We start from the raw sequence: 14,423 nt of genomic DNA, 5'->3' as shown, positions 1-14,423 counted from the left end.
TCATTCTTGGGAAGGATTTTCTCGGGGGAGGACGGGGTCTCCTCTCTGCTCACCCCTGGAGTCCAGAGGAAGCCCATCACTCCCCACCAAGGGTCAGTGCTGGAGGGCGAACACCACCAGCAAGCTCAGGGGTACCCGTCTGGGGGTGCTTGCACCCAGAAAGGCAGTGCTGTGGAATACCGCAGAGCCAGGCTGCTGCACAGGAAAAGCCTGGGGCCCAGGAGATGAATCTACACCTGAAGACACAGCAGGTGAGCTTTCCAAGACTGGCATCCCCCAGCCCCTGTTCTGCTGACCCACAGCGAGAGAGGTGGTACCCGAAGCACTAGGAGTTGCGGAACAGCAGGCAGCACAGGGCTCAGTCTTGCCGTGCAGAAAGGTTGTGGCAGGCTCAGCCGCACTGGGCTACTGGTGAGCAGATGCATTCACTGTACAATGAGTTACTCCCTGGCCACAATCTGAGCTCTTGGCAGATTGCCGTGTGCTTTTAAGCACCCTCTGCTTCTCCAGCATCCTTGTAAATTGCTCGGAAAAAATGTTCTGGGGCCCTGATGGGCAGAGACCCCAGGAGTTCTGGCTCGCCCTGCCCTGCACTCACCTGCCTTGGCAGGGCTACGCCAGCAAACTAGCTAATTTTAACCAGGATCTTTTCACGCCCTGGCTGAAAACCCCAGTGGGGAGAGGGGGGCTGCTGGGAGGCCAGGAAGAGTTGGGCATCTGCTGCAGGAACACAGCTCTGCCAGGCACAGTGCAGGCACGGGGAAGGAGACCACCCGAGCCCTGGGGGGGTCTGGCTGCCGGTGCGTGACAACGGGGGAAACGGAGGCACTGCTCAGCCACCCTGCTCCCAGGGTGTGAGAGCCGAGGCAGGCTGAGCACACAGGGAGGGTGCAGAGCTGCCCTGGGGTAGGAGGACTGGGCCAGCAGGGAAATGTCTGCCATCACCTGCACAGGCAGGGTGTTCCCAGCCCACCACCCCCTCAGCCAGCCCCGACAGGGGACTGAGGGGGTGTTTGTTTAGCAGCCTCAGCCCACTGTGGCTGGGCCTGCCAAGCAAGGACAGGATGTGAAGGACGTAGCCTTCCCCCAGGGAGCCATCCTGCACGCACTTGGCTCGCTCACTGGCCAAGCAGCAAGCAATTACAGGAGGAAAATGCAACCACCTCCCAGCTAACGGGCAGCGCGTAGGCTTCCTGAGACTGATGGTCAGCCATGCCAGACCTGCCCGCTCTTTTGGTGCCCGCCTGCACCGCCTGGGGGGAATGTCCAGCAGCAGCGATGCTCACAGACCAGTCCAGGGCATCAGATCTGGAGTCCCCGGGGGTACTCCCTGCTCCAGAGCTTCCTTAGGAGCCTCAGGTGTGAGCTGAGCGGCTGGTCTCAGCCCATCACAATGCCAAGACCCTTCTCCCTTCCCCAGGGAGGGAGGAGCATGACGCTGCTGGGTTACTCCAGTTTGTGGGGGTGGTGGAGGCCGACAGCTTGCTGAAACCACCCCCCCTCCCAAGGCCCTGGGAAAATCCCCAGGATCCCTTTGTCAGCTCAGCTGCAACACCCCAGCCCAGGGACAACAGCCATCGCCTGCCTGACAGCAGGGAGCTGGCACAACAGACGCTCGCTGCAGATGTGGAGCAGCAGGAGCAGCTAATGATACCATGCCAACAGGGAGGGAGCAGGTGATGATCAGCAGCTGAACCGCAGGGGGCCTTTGGGCCGATCCTGGGCACCAGCTTTGCTCTCTCATTAGTGTCTCGGCACAGGGAGCCCCACCAGCTCCCTGAACACAGCAGCAATCCCAGCGCCTTGAAGCCACAGTGCTGAGTGTGACAAGGCCTGGGGGACACAGAGTGGCTGAGGCTGTCAGGGACCTCGATATCATCCAGCCCAGCCCCCTGCTCAGGCAAGGGCAGCTAGAGCAGGTTGCACAGGGCTGTGCCCAGTTGAGTTCTGAATATCTCCATGGGTAGAGCCTCTACCACCTCTCTGAGCAGCCTGTGCCAGGGTTCGATCACCCTCACAGTAGAAGATGGACAACCCTTTGCTGGACTGTCTCCAGTATGTCCATGTCTTGTACTGGGGAGCCCAGTACTGGACCTAGCACTGCAGCTGTGCCTGACCAGTGCTGAGCAGAAGGGTTGGATCACCTCCTTCCAGCTGCTGGCAACACTCCTCCTAATGCAGCCCAGAAGGCTGGTGGCCTTCCTTGCCACGAGGGCACGCTGCTGGCTTGTAGTAGAGCTGTTGCCCGCCAAGATCCCCAGGACCTTCTCTGGGAAGCTGCTTTCCAGCCAGTTAGCCACCAGCGTGTGCTAGCGTGTATGGCTATTGCTCCCCAGATGCTCCTGCACATAAATGACCCCACTGTTTTGGTGGTAACAGAGTCCTTGTTGTTCACACCACCTGAGCCCTTTGCTTGCTCACCCCATCACCACCTACATGAGGTTTGTCCCGTCCCCTCCCCTGCCGTTCCCAGTTTAAAGTTCTCCTTACCAGGTCAGCTGGCCTGCTGGCAGAGGCCACCTGAGGATGACTGCTCCCTGCACCTCATCAGCAATGAGGGCACAGAACCTATGCCATAACCGCAAGCTTTTGGATGAAGCAGGACCCATCCTCCTGCTGCCAGGAGTCACCAGGAAAACCTTCACCATCAAGGGCATTTCCACTTTCAAACCTGGCAGGCACATGCTCTGCCACCGTAGTTGAACATTTGAGCTCTTGTAGCTGTAGGATCTCAGAGATGATTCAGCTGATCTCTTTCACACCCTCTCTGATGCCACACAGCCTGCTGACCTCCTCCAGGAGCTTCTCCACTTGGCAGCACAGCTCCAAGACATGCACAACCGCACACCTCTTGCGGGCCGCCAGCCAGGTGCACCAGCCCCAGAGAGAGGCCCCAAGCACCCTCCTGCAGCTCAAGGCTGGCCGGGCTATGTCCTCCAGCTTTGCAGGAAGAATTTCTCCAATGGCTGCTGGGAACTGCGACCTTGGTGTGCCAAGAACGTGCATGCTGCTCTGAGAAGGGGTGCTGGCACTTTTAAAAAAAAAATAAAGCCAAAATAACCCACCTTTCTGCACAAACTGCTGCCTTTCTCAGCTGCACTCCAGTACTGCTGAGCCTGGCTCTTATATAGGCTTCTCCCTTGCACTGGCTAAGGGATGCTGGCCCCTCCCTAACCTGGGCTCAGCTGGAAGAGGGGCTTCAAGCACTCCTTCCTCAGGGGCAGCTGGGAGAGCACATCAGGACCAGCTGGAGCTTACTAGAAACTTCCCAGAAGTCAAGGTCTCCTGTGGTTCTCCTTCCCTTATCCTTTCCTTATCCTCTTCCTCATCCTCCCCAGGGTTCCCAGTAGTCTCTCAATGATCCCAAAGTGTCCAGAAGACCAAGAGCACGTCAAAGGAAGCAGAGCCCAGAAACCGCTGTGCCAAGTGCTATGTCCATGGCCGCCTCTATTAGCTGTGCTTCTCCCATTGTGATAGAGAATGCTCCCAGCCCCCACGCACCTCCCATGGCCTCATCTTAAGAAAAGTCATTTTCCTCCTCCCAGAATAGACAGCGCCAGCCATCGATCTGCTCTGCGGCATTGTTTGCCCCTGGGCGGCTCTGCTTACGGAAAAGGCCATCGTCAACCCAAACAGACGCTTCTGCTGTAACCCAATCCTACAGCTGGGGCTGGGAAGAGGAGCCTGCAAGATGCGCTAGCAGAGCCCTCAGCACCCCAGGGGGGAGCGAGGCTTCACCCCTGGTGCCAGCACCTCCACAGGCCCTCGTGGGCTGGGGGTGGCCCTTGGCACTGCTGGGCTGTGCATCCTCCCCCAGTCCCATGCAGCCAGGCAGGTTGCGCAGTGACGTGCCCTTGGCCCCTGGTCCCTGCATGGTCCCCAGGGTGGGGAGCTGTGGGGCTGTGGGCAGCCCTCTTTGGGGGTGGCGCTGGCCCTCCCCAGGGGCACACAGGCTGGCCCCACGGCTGCTGCCAGCCTTCCCCAGCTCCCAGCCAGGGCAGGCGAGCAGGGCCGCAGGGCTGGTTCATCCCGGATGGGCACGGCCATAGTCCTGGGGGCTCCATGCAGCACGGCTTGGGGGACAGCGGGGGTGCTGGGCCAGAGGAGAGGTGGCTGTCCAGCCGTGTAAGGGCGATCCTGAGCTAGTGAGCACCTGCCAGGTCCTGCTGGCGTGACCGAAAAGCTCAGCCCAGCTGCCACCCCACAGCCAGACAGAGCAGCCGTCCCCAGCCCACTCCCGCAGCAGGGCCCATTGAGGAATTCGGCCCCTGGCCAAAAGCCCCCTCTCTGGCCGCTCCCGCGGGGACCTATTTTGGGCAGGAATGAGGAAGCTCTTCGTTCCCTCGCTAAAAATAGGGTCCTTTCTCAGGGACGGGTCAGCGCGTTCACACTGGAGCGCGGGGCTGGCGGGGGCAGGCAGGAAGGGAGCCCCGCAAGCCCCGTCCCGGGAGCGTGGGGCCAGGGCCTGCCCCGCTTTGCTCCCCACCGCCGGGCCAGGGCCCCCGCTTCGCCCCGGGCGAGCCCGCTCCCACCGGGGTGGCCTTCGCGGCAACGGGACCTCAGGCCTAGCAAGGCGTCGGTCCTCGCCGTGGCGCCGCAGGGAGCCGGGGCTCCCCCGCCCCTGCTCCCCTCCCGAGGCTTCGGGGGGGGGCGCACGGGGGAACGTGGCCGCGGCGTGTGCTCTCGCTGAGGGACGCCGATGCCTCCATCTAGCGGCTGCCGCGGGCGAAGGCCCAGGACCGTCCCCTCCCGTCCCCCGGCCCCGGGACTCCCCCCCGAGGCAGGACGCCGCAGCCCTGCCGGCCCCCCCCCCCGCTGCTCCCGCGGGCCCTCTGCACCCGCGCAGCCCTGGTCGCCGGGAGCAGCCTCCCCAGAGGGGGGCCAGCACCCCAGCGAGCCCGGGGCGGCACCCGAGGAGCCGGCAGGCCCTGGCACGCAGGCACGGGCGCACACGCAGCAGGCACACGCGTGGCTGAGGAGCCCTTTATTGAGGGTGCAGGAGGAAGGGAAGGCGCCGGGGCGGCCGGAGGGCGGGGAGCGGGGGTGACTGCTAGCCCAGGGGCACGCCAGGACCGCGGCCGGCCGGGCCCCTCGCCGTGCCAGCGGCCAGGCAGCCCGGGCTCGCCCTGCGCGTGGGGAGAAGCTGGCAGCACGGGCCGGGGCGCCGTGCCCGTGGGGCCGTGCTGCGTGCCGAGGCGGCTATGGCGAGTAACATGCGGCAGCCAGGTTATTGCGGCTCCCTGGCGCGGGCGTCTTGCCCCGGAGCCGGGTGCCCGGGGTAATCGTTAGCTCTTGTACGGCGCTGCTGAAGGGACGCTCCCCGCCACCCCCGGGGCGGCAGAGGGGCCCCGTTCCCGCCCTGCGCTGGGCGGCAGCAGCGGACCGGGGCGGGGTGCCGGGGTCCCCGCTCCCACGCGGCCGGACCCCCGCACCGCCCTTCCCTGGGGCGCCGGTGGCTGGGAAGGGGTACGCGCCCTGAGCCCGGCCGCAGCCCGGGGCAGGCTCAGGCAAAGACGGCAGAGTTATGCCAGTAGGAGTAGACAAGGAAGCCGGTGAAGGTGCTGTCCGTCTTGACGCTGGCGTAGAAGCCGATGTAGTCCCCCACGCCCACCTGCACCCACACCTCGTCCTCGGGCTCCAGGCGGACCAGGGCCCCCCCCGAGAGCGAGGTGGGCTTGGGCCAGTTCCCGTAGTACTGGAAGAAGGAGGCGATGGACTGGCCGTTCTTCATGATGTCAAACTGGAGGCTGGCACGGTAGACGGTGGCATGGACAGCGAAGTAGTAGAGGCCAGGCACCTCGCAGGTGAACTTGCCCGTGGTGGGGTCGTAGTGGCCCTGCTCGTTGATGAGCACCACGTCGAAGCGGATGGGCTGGTCAGCCAGCGGCGGGCTGCGTGACTCAGAGCGCTTGGCGCTGAAGGCTGAGCGGGGGGCCACCGCGCACTCGCCCTGCGCCCCCTTCTCGCCGTGCATGCCATCCACGCCGGGGCTGCCCACCTCCCCGCGGGGACCAGGTGCTCCTGGGGCAGGCAGGAGGGGGACAGGGTTACCTCTAAGCCACCACCAGCAGCACGATCCCTCGCCATCCGAGCTCCCCCAGCCCGCCTTCCCAGCCCCAGGTCCCGCCAGGGTTCCAAGCCTCCCACGGGATGTGGGTGGCGAATACTCATTGTGGCCAGTGCTCTGCCTGGGGAAGCAGCACGAGTGGGAAGGGCTAGGGGCACCTGATAAGCGGGCACAGTGGCAACAGAGAGTCGGAGAAACCCCCCCAGGCTGGGAGAAACCCTAGCCCAGGAGCCAGGGTGGGGACGATGCAGCTGTATTCCAGGGACAGCTTGGTGGGCCCTCCTAAAGCGGGGACTGGAAGAGAGGGATGGCAGTGGGGATGGGAAGAAATGCAGCTTTGCCAGTGATGGGGAGCTCCTTCCTGTTGCAGGAGCACAGGGTCACCGCAGGCAGGACAGGAGGAATGGTGGCGGCATGAAAGGGGCACTTTTGCAGGATTTGCTCTTGGTTTGGCAATGCGGGACTGTGCCAGCACCCAGGGCTCACCCCCTGGCGTGAGGGCACTCCCCACAGGCAGGGCAGGGCAGGGCAGGTCCGGTCCCCCTCCCCGGCCGGGATGTCTCCTTTCTTACCAGGAGGGCCCATCTCGCCCTTCTCCCCTGGCATCCCCATCGCCCCGTCCCGGCCGTCTCGTCCGTCCCTGCCTGGCAGACCCTGGCCCCCGTGCAGGCCTGGGGTCCCTGGGATGCCTGGCTGCCCCGAGCACAGCCCAGGGATCTTGTTGTCTTCGATCTGCAAGGAGCTGGTGATGAGCCCGAGGAGGAAGAGGAAGAGCTGCTTCATCTCGTCTGCCGTGGAGGGGCTGGAAGGGGGCAGAGAAGGATAACGGCTCTGGGGAGCTCAGCGACGAGGGCTGGGAAACGGGCTTGCAGTGCTTGGCAGGGAGTGGGTGCGGGGGGTCGGCGAGAGACTGTTCCTCCCTTCTTTCCCCTTTGCCCTTCCGTCCGCTCCCCACAGCAAGGCCCGACTGCTGGCTGCACCTGCCGCAGCATCCCCATCGCCGGCTGTGCCACACACCGTCCTGCTGCCCACTGACGTGCCACACCGCGGGACAGCTCACGGGGGTGGTGGGGCCAGGAAGCTGGGGACGGGGTCTGCGGCGTGTGCGGGAGGCAGTAACTCTGCGTGTGCGCTTGGGGCCTGTTTGGGGTGGGAGCTGCCACACCGACGGCGTGCCCGGCTATGGGTGTGCGCAGGGGTGCCAGCAGGGGACTGTTGGGGTGTCAGCTGGAGGGCAGCGGGCGAGCTGTGAGCCGTGCGTGGGGTGGGGTTGGTGCATCCGGGCAGTGCGTGGCGGGGCGGCAGCTTGGGGAGCGCGGTGCTGTGGCGCGGCCCAGCCCTTGGCAGCATCCCTGCTGCTGACGGCTCTGCTCCACGCCCGGCTGGCTGGCTGGGGCACGGCTGTCTGGGGCTGCAGCATCCCTGGCCGTGCCGTACTACCCCGCTGCCGGGGACCACCCTGCTGCCCGGGCTGCCCCCGAGCCTTCCCACATCAGCGCAGCGAGAGCGGAGCCCCTCAGCTGGCGCTTGCCCCCTCTCCGTGGCCTTGCCCTGGGAAAGCTGCTCTCTTCCCCCTCCTGGACGCTACAGCTGCAACAAAGAGGAAAAGGAGGAGAAAAGTGTCTCTCCTCCGCCCAGGCGCTGGAGCCAGGACCCCAGCAAGTCCCAGCTCCCCCTGACGCGGGGCGGACGGAGCTGGGTAGCCCCACTCACTGCGATCTCGCGGCTCCTGCCCCGGCGCCTTGCTGCTCTCCGGCGTGGAAAGGCTGCGGCTCTTCCTGACCACTTTGCTCTGACGAAGGCCCTAGGAAAGGCAGCCTCTCCACCCCCACCCCCCCTCCTCCTCACGTCTCTCCTCCCAAACTCCAAAGGAAATCAAGGGCCTTGGGAGCCAAAAGCTACAAGACAAGGGGAAAAAGAAAAATAATCCCATGGTGTCAGAAGTGCTGTAAGCAGGGGGAAGGGAGAGCCAGACAAACAGCCTGGCAAAGGGAGAGGAGGCACGGGCTGCAAACCACCTCGGCTGAACACGTCTGGGCACCGGAGCAGCAGGACGGAAGGAAGGGAAATGAGAAGACAGGCAGCAGAGGGAAAGCGGGACAAGAGAAAGGCCGAGGGAGGGAAACCCAGCAGAGGCAGGCAGGGTTGGCGTGGCAGAAGGAAGAGGGGGCACTCTGGGCGTGTGGGTCCCCCAGCCGGCAGCCTCGGGGGTGGCCTTGGCAGCAGGGCTGAGACGAGGGGGATGGCAGGGCACACACGGGCTGGCAGCGCCAGCCCCGGGAGCACCTGCGAGGAGCTGCAGAGCCAGCCGGGGGGTGCCAGCACAGGGCCTGGGGGCACCCCGTGGGTCTGGGCGGGCAGGGACGCGCCAGGCAGAGCAGGCAGGTGGAAGCAGAGGCAGAGCTTGTGGAAGCACTGCGGCCGTGCCAGGAAGCAGGGCTGGCCCTAGGGGACCTCGGAGCATGTGGCAAAGCTGGGACCGTGCCGGGCTTTTGAAAGCGCTCCCAGCTTGCCTTTAACTCATTCCAGCACCAAGTGCGGCCAAGGGACACCGTGAGATGCCAGAGCGGTGGGGTGCTCCGGTGGCTGGGGGGAGTCCCTGTGCCCTCCAGCCTGCTTGCAGCAGCCGGGACACGCAAGGAGCCAAGGAATTGAGTGGGCTTGTGCCCCCTGAGCAGGGGTAGCTGCACGGGAAGGGTGGGTCCTGCTCCCAGTGACCCCGGCTGGGCAGGGGACCTTCCCATGCGGCTCAGGGCAGATGAGGGCAGAAGGAAGCACGCGGGCGCTGCTGGCTTTCTCCTCGCTGTGCCAGTGCCCACAGCAGTGTGGGTGACATTACCGGCTGAGCCTTCCTGCCTCAGATGCCTGGGGCCAGGCCGGGTGCTGGCAGGGAGCTGCCTGGCTCCTCTCGCCCAAGGTGCGAAGGGGTTGTTGTTTTTGGCCAGCTGGGAGCTGGTTTGTGGCCACGGGGTGTTGCCAGGCCTGTGGCCATCAGGGTGGCCTGAAGCCAGCACGGCCAGCTCAGCCAGCAGGGCCGCAGCCCTCGCTGGGGCAGGATCCCCTCCCCGCACCATGGGGCCACCAGCCTGACCCCCGCCAAGACCCACCCGTCTCCCTGGGGCCCTGCAAGCCCCCCAGCCCAGCCGGGGCACAGCCAGCAGCCTGTTACCCCCTGCAGACAGGCAGTCTCCCCTGTACCCCTCCATTCCTGCTCAGACCTCCCACCCCAGCACGGGCTTCCCTCCCTTGGCCCGTGCCTCAGTTTCCCCTAGGATCTGGCAGGACCCACACACAGACCCTCCCCAAATGAGCCATCTGCTCCATCAGGTTTGTCAGCTGCTCACGCTGTTTATTCTGCTGGCTTTGGGGCTGTGGGACATGGGCAGCCCTGGACTCTTCTGCCTGCAGCCTGGCTCACCCCTGCCCAGTCTTGCTCCGTCTGGGGAGCATTAACCCTTCCCCTTGCGAGGCTAGCAGCTGCCTGAGGGCTGCAGGAAGGAGGCTGTACGCAGCCAAGAGAGGCTGAAAGAGAGAAGTGGGCTGGGAACCATGCACAGCTCTGGCCAACGCACCTGAGGTCGGCTGAGGATGGGGAGGCAGTGCCCAGCCCTCTTGCCACCATCCTGCTGCTTGGAAGGGGGACTTTGCATGGTGTCCCCAGCACAGCTCCAACCTGTGGGCACAGCCCCTTCAGCAAAAGCCTTTCCCTCTGGAAGGCTGGGAAGGGGCACCCGCTCTCTAGGGACTTGATCCTGTGGGTAAGCCCATGGCATCCAGGCACTAAGCTGAGCGCTGAGCAGAGGGGTTGACCCCAGGACAGGCGAGGAGCCAGGCAATGGGGTGCTGCTGATGGGGGCCACCCCAGCAGCTGGGTATTTGCAACAGCAGGAGGACGGAAGGGACATCTGGGGCGGGGGCCGGGGGGGGGGGGGTGTAGCTCTGGGCAGGCTGCTTCAGTCTCTGCTCCTCTTCTCTCGCCAGGTCAGGGCTGGAAGCACTCTACAGGGTCATTGGAGTCAGGCAGGATGTTGCAGTTGATGGGCCAGAGGATGCCAAGGAGGCTGAGAGACTGCTGGCACCGCAGCTCGGCAGCCAGGCACACGGCTCGGCAGGGCTGCAGGACCCCCCCATCTGGGGTGCACTTGGGCACGAAGAGGCTGCAGATGAGGAGGCGGAGGTGCTGGTAGCAGGCGAGCTCCATCAGCGTCTGTGGGAGAGTGCTGGTGAGCGTGGCACAGTGTGGCGTGGAGTGGGCAGCCCCTCGGGCAGCTCACCTGGTAGTCCTGCAGCACCTCAGCGGCTCCCTCCTGGTCTGGGATGGCCAGCCAGATGTTGGGGAAGGAGGTGGCATTGTAGCCCAGCCCCAGGCACATCTCCACTTCCACGGGCTCACAGACAGACCCTGCCGCAGGGTGAGGTTCTTCACTTATAGCGGCAGCGATGCCCACCAGGAGTGCCTCGGGCAGGCGTTAGCCGTGGGGCAGCTGCCAGCACGTCTCCCCGACCAGGTGGGCTCAGGGGGATGCCGAGCGCTGAGTGCACCCAGGGGCGGCACTCACCGAAGGCCGGGTAGGAGACCCCAGTGCAGTTCAGCTCGTCGGTGCCATCGGGGCAGTCATGCCAGCCGTCACATACAGACTCCAGTGCCTGGCACTCACCATTTCCACAGGAGAACTCTGTGGGGCTGCAGGTCTCTGTAAGATGAGAGGGGCCAGTGTGGCAGGGCACAGGCCTGGGCATGGGCACAGAGAGAGGGCGGGCTGGCCGTGGCCGGGAGTCAGCCTGCTCCCGTGCTGACTACCCCTGTCTCCGCTCTGCTTGGTCACCGGCCAGGGGACATCCAGGTGAGTGGCTGCAGAGCACTGCCGCCTGGCAGCCACGGCCGATAGATGACCGTCGCTGGCCCAGCTTAGGGGGATCCCAAATTCCCTGGGTTATTTGGGGGCAGCCCCCAGGTGGTGGATCATGCCTGTGTGCAGGTGAGTCCTTCCAGGCCACGTCCCCATGGCTAGGATCAATAGGGTTACAGGGTAATTCAGGTAAGCAGGCATCCCAGGGGCCTGTAGCCCAACCTCCTGGTCCAACTAGGGTCAGCTATGGGGTGAGAGCAGTTTTTTCCGGGGCTTTAGCCTCTCCGGCCTTGAAGACCCCCAAGGACGTGACTGCACAGCCCTTCTGGGCAGCGTGCGCCTCTGCTTGGCTACCTACTCTCTGTGGCATTGCGGGCTTGGTAGGTGGCGAAGAACCCGTCGTCTGCTACTCCCTCGTCCGCCACAAAGAGGATGGTCATGACGTGGCGTGAGGAGGTCAAGGTGGGTGGCAGCTGGTGGCCGCAGAACCTGCCGGGGTCGCGGGGTGAGGGATGGGGTCAGCGGGGCTGGCCAGCACCTCCCCAAACCCTGTCCTCCAGTGGCTCCTCCTCACCAGCCTGCCCCGTGCCTCAGTTTCCCCAGCTGAGCCACGGGAGCGCAGTGCACCCAGGCTGGTGCAGCAGGGCCAGAGCGGTGTGCCTCTACCTGCCCATGAGGCTGGCGGCCCCTGTGCCTGCGCTGTCGTGCACCTCCACGAAATCGAAGCTGCAGTCCTCGTGCGACTCCAGGCTGAAGTTGTGGAAGTGCAGGTCGATGACGTGGCCCACGGGCACTGAGATCTGCCAGAGGCACAGCTGCGGGGCAGGGAGCAGCCAGGGACACCCGTGAAGCTGGGCAGAATCACACCCAGCTCTCCCCGGTGGGACGCTGCCTTCCTTCCTGCTGGCCCTCATCCTCTCCCTGCTCCTGCCTCCAGCCCGCCAGCATCCCTTCTCTCTCTCACCTGCTGGTGCGGATATGGCCGGGGATGGCTCGGGGTGGAGAAGTGCCCCTCCAAGGCGGTCAGCGGCCCCCCACACTCTGCAAGGACACGCACACACACGCAGCTTTATCCCCTGCCCCTCTCCCTTCGCTCCATCTCCCTGCTCCCCTGCCCCTGCCTCCCAGCGCCCATCGCCATGCCTGGCCGGTGCCGTGGGGGCTGTGGCTACAGGCAGGGGACTGGCCCACCTTTGGGTTTCAGGCTGCAGTTGGCCTCGTCGCTCTTGTCCGTGCAGTCGTGGAAGCCGTCGCAGACGAAGCCCAGGTGGAGGCAGAGCCCCTGGTCGCAGAAGTGCTCGTCCCAGGCACAGCTCTCTGCAGCGCGGGCAGAGACAGCCGGGCCAGCGTCGGCACCCCACCGGGCACCCTCCCCTGCCCCAGTGCCCCGCATGTTACGGGAGACCCCCCAGCGCCAGCCGCTGCCCGCCCACAGCGAGGAGTCCTGGCAGTGCCCAGGGGCGGGGGTACTCACTTTCGCCGGGGGCCACAGCGCGGTAGCGGGCGCGGAAGCCTGGGGCACCCACGCTGCTGTCGGAGACAAAGGTGACGCGCAGGTGGTTGGAGTTGGTGTTGAAGGTTGGGGGGGCCACGTTACCGCAAAACCTGGGGGCACAACAAGGCACGGCGCTGCTTGTCCCCGGAGATGCTGACGCGTCCCCATTGCACTGCCGTGCCCCCCGGGTGTGAGGGACCCTACCTGGCTGGGCCCCCTCGAGCTGGGGCAGGATCCGTTCCACCAGCCCCCCGCTCCTCGTAGAGCTCCACGCGGTCAAAGAGGCAGGAGGCGGTGCCCTCCACGCTGAACGTCTCCATCTTCAGCTGGATGGCGAGGCTGGGGCCCACCTCGATGTACCAGGTGCAGAGTGCGTTGGGCGGGTAGGGGCCAGGGTAGTTGGGAGAGCTGAAGGAGCCCTCGGGGCCCCGCAGGGTCCCTCCGCAGGCTGCACGGGGCAACAGCGTGGGTATGAGCTGGTGCTGCCGGGCGCCGCCGTCCCAGCTCGCCGCCCCACGCGGGACTCACCGGGTGCTGGAGTGCCAGCCGTGGGCAGCCAGCTCTGGGTTGGGGCGGCAGCTGTTTTGGGGGCTGGGAGGTCCCTTTGAGGGGGTGCTGCGGTGGCGGCGGCGGTGCCACGGGCGGGCAGGGCTGCAGCTGGGGCGCCGGGTGGCTGCGGGGGCGTCAGCTCTGTGCCCGGGGAAGAGCAGGGACAGTTCAGTCCCAGCAGGGAGAAGTGACTGCAGGGCAGGCAAGGGGCTTAGGAAGACCACCCAGCCCCATGTCCGGTGCTCCCACTCCACCCCACATGTGTGCAGGTCCCAGGGGATCCCGCACAGCTGCCGCAGGGCCCCGTGACCTTGCCACATCCCAGGGAGGTGGAGATCCCCCTTGCTCCTGTGCATGGGGCACTCCGTCCCCACAGCGGGCAGACCCTGGGAGGTCCTGTGTAGGACGGATGCCCTCGCTGTGCCCCTCTCCCCCGCTGAGCCAATTCTGTGTCCCCCACCCCGTGGTCACAGCCCATCCCACAGCCCTCCCTGCTCAGGCACTCACGGCGGATGACGATGCCCAGCAGGAGGGCGATGAGGAAGAGGAGGACAGCGCTCATCAGAGCCACACAGAGCCAGGTGAACTTGCAGTCGGCACGGTACCGCCAGCCTGCCTGGCCCCAGAGCTGCTGGCCTGCGGGAGAGCGAGGAGAGCGGGCAGAGCCAGGGTGCTGCTAGCCATGCCCCCATCCTGCCACCTCCCTGCACGGCCAGCTGAGCCCTGGCTGGGCATGTCCCCCCCTCTTGTCCCTGGCGTGCTAGTGGGTCCCCTAAGCAGCCCCAGAGCCCTGCGGGGAGCTTGTCCCACCACCCCACTCCCAGACCCACGGCTGCTCCTGGCAGCCCTATGGACAACGGTGTGCGCACAAACCCCCAGGCAGGTACCGAGGCCGTCCCGGGGCGATGCAGGGCTGGTCCCGTCCTCATCCGGTGGGCATTTGGTGCTCGGCGCTGCCCGGGGCTCCTCACCCTCAAAGATGGGGTTGCAGAACTCCGTCTGCAGGAGAGCGAGCGTGGGTAGCACCGGAGGGAGCACGCCGTGGGGACCTGCCGGTGGCCAGGCGGGGACCCTCCAGGCGGCACCCCCACCCCCAGCCCTACCTTGCTGTGGTCCAGGGCCTCAGGGCAAAGCGTGATTTCAGTGAAGTCTTTCATAGTGGCGGGCGATTCCCAGCGCAGCCTGGCTAAAAGCCTCCCCAGCGCGCTCTGCCCCCCAGCACAGCTGCCTGCCCTACCGCCTGCTCCTCCCCAGCTGCCCCCATCGGTGTGGGGACCCCCGCTCCACGCACCGGGGCAGAGGTGGTGGCGACGCCAGATGTGCCTATATGTGCCGCTCCAGCGCCGGACCCCGCAGAGCCCGGAGGGCCATGCCCACCGTGCCCCGAGTGCGGGGAGCCCTGGGAGACTGGCGGCCCCAGTCCCCTCTGCAGGCCCCTTCCCCCTCGCCCAGTTAATCCAGC

At 65.7% G+C, this 14,423-nt stretch overlaps 2 protein-coding genes across 3 annotated transcripts; both read right to left on the bottom strand.

Moving 5' to 3' along the window:
• Nucleotides 1-4,977: 4,977 nt before the first annotated feature.
• Nucleotides 4,978-7,879, bottom strand: C1QTNF5 (C1q and TNF related 5). 2 transcript variants are annotated; one of them, XM_054803082.1, is made up of 4 exons: nt 7,781-7,825; nt 7,618-7,657; nt 6,640-6,869; nt 4,978-6,021 (listed from the first exon to the last, which is right to left on the bottom strand). In XM_054803082.1, exons 3-4 carry the CDS (start codon nt 6,848-6,850, stop codon nt 5,504-5,506), a joined length of 729 nt encoding a protein of 242 aa, XP_054659057.1. In that variant the 5' UTR covers nt 6,851-6,869; nt 7,618-7,657; nt 7,781-7,825; the 3' UTR covers nt 4,978-5,503. The 2 variants fall into 2 exon arrangements, with proteins under 2 accessions (XP_054659057.1, XP_054659055.1); XM_054803080.1 differs by lacking the exon at nt 7,618-7,657 and having other exon boundaries at nt 7,781-7,879.
• Nucleotides 7,880-10,035: 2,156 nt separating this feature from the next.
• On the bottom strand, nt 10,036-14,118 carry MFRP (membrane frizzled-related protein). Its single transcript, XM_054802830.1, has 13 exons — nt 14,065-14,118; nt 13,849-13,960; nt 13,469-13,597; nt 12,941-13,102; nt 12,617-12,860; nt 12,392-12,522; nt 12,109-12,234; nt 11,882-11,958; nt 11,584-11,732; nt 11,276-11,406; nt 10,627-10,761; nt 10,342-10,469; nt 10,036-10,274 (listed from the first exon to the last, which is right to left on the bottom strand). Exons 1-13 carry the CDS (start codon nt 14,116-14,118, stop codon nt 10,050-10,052), a joined length of 1,803 nt encoding a protein of 600 aa, XP_054658805.1. The 3' UTR covers nt 10,036-10,049.
• Between the last annotated feature and the right edge of the window lie 305 nt (nt 14,119-14,423).

Source organism: Grus americana, chromosome 24 (genome assembly GCF_028858705.1).
Source record: "Grus americana isolate bGruAme1 chromosome 24, bGruAme1.mat, whole genome shotgun sequence".
Classification (NCBI taxonomy): Eukaryota; Metazoa; Chordata; class Aves; order Gruiformes; family Gruidae; genus Grus; species Grus americana.
This window is presented reverse-complemented; position numbering and strand designations above follow the sequence as displayed.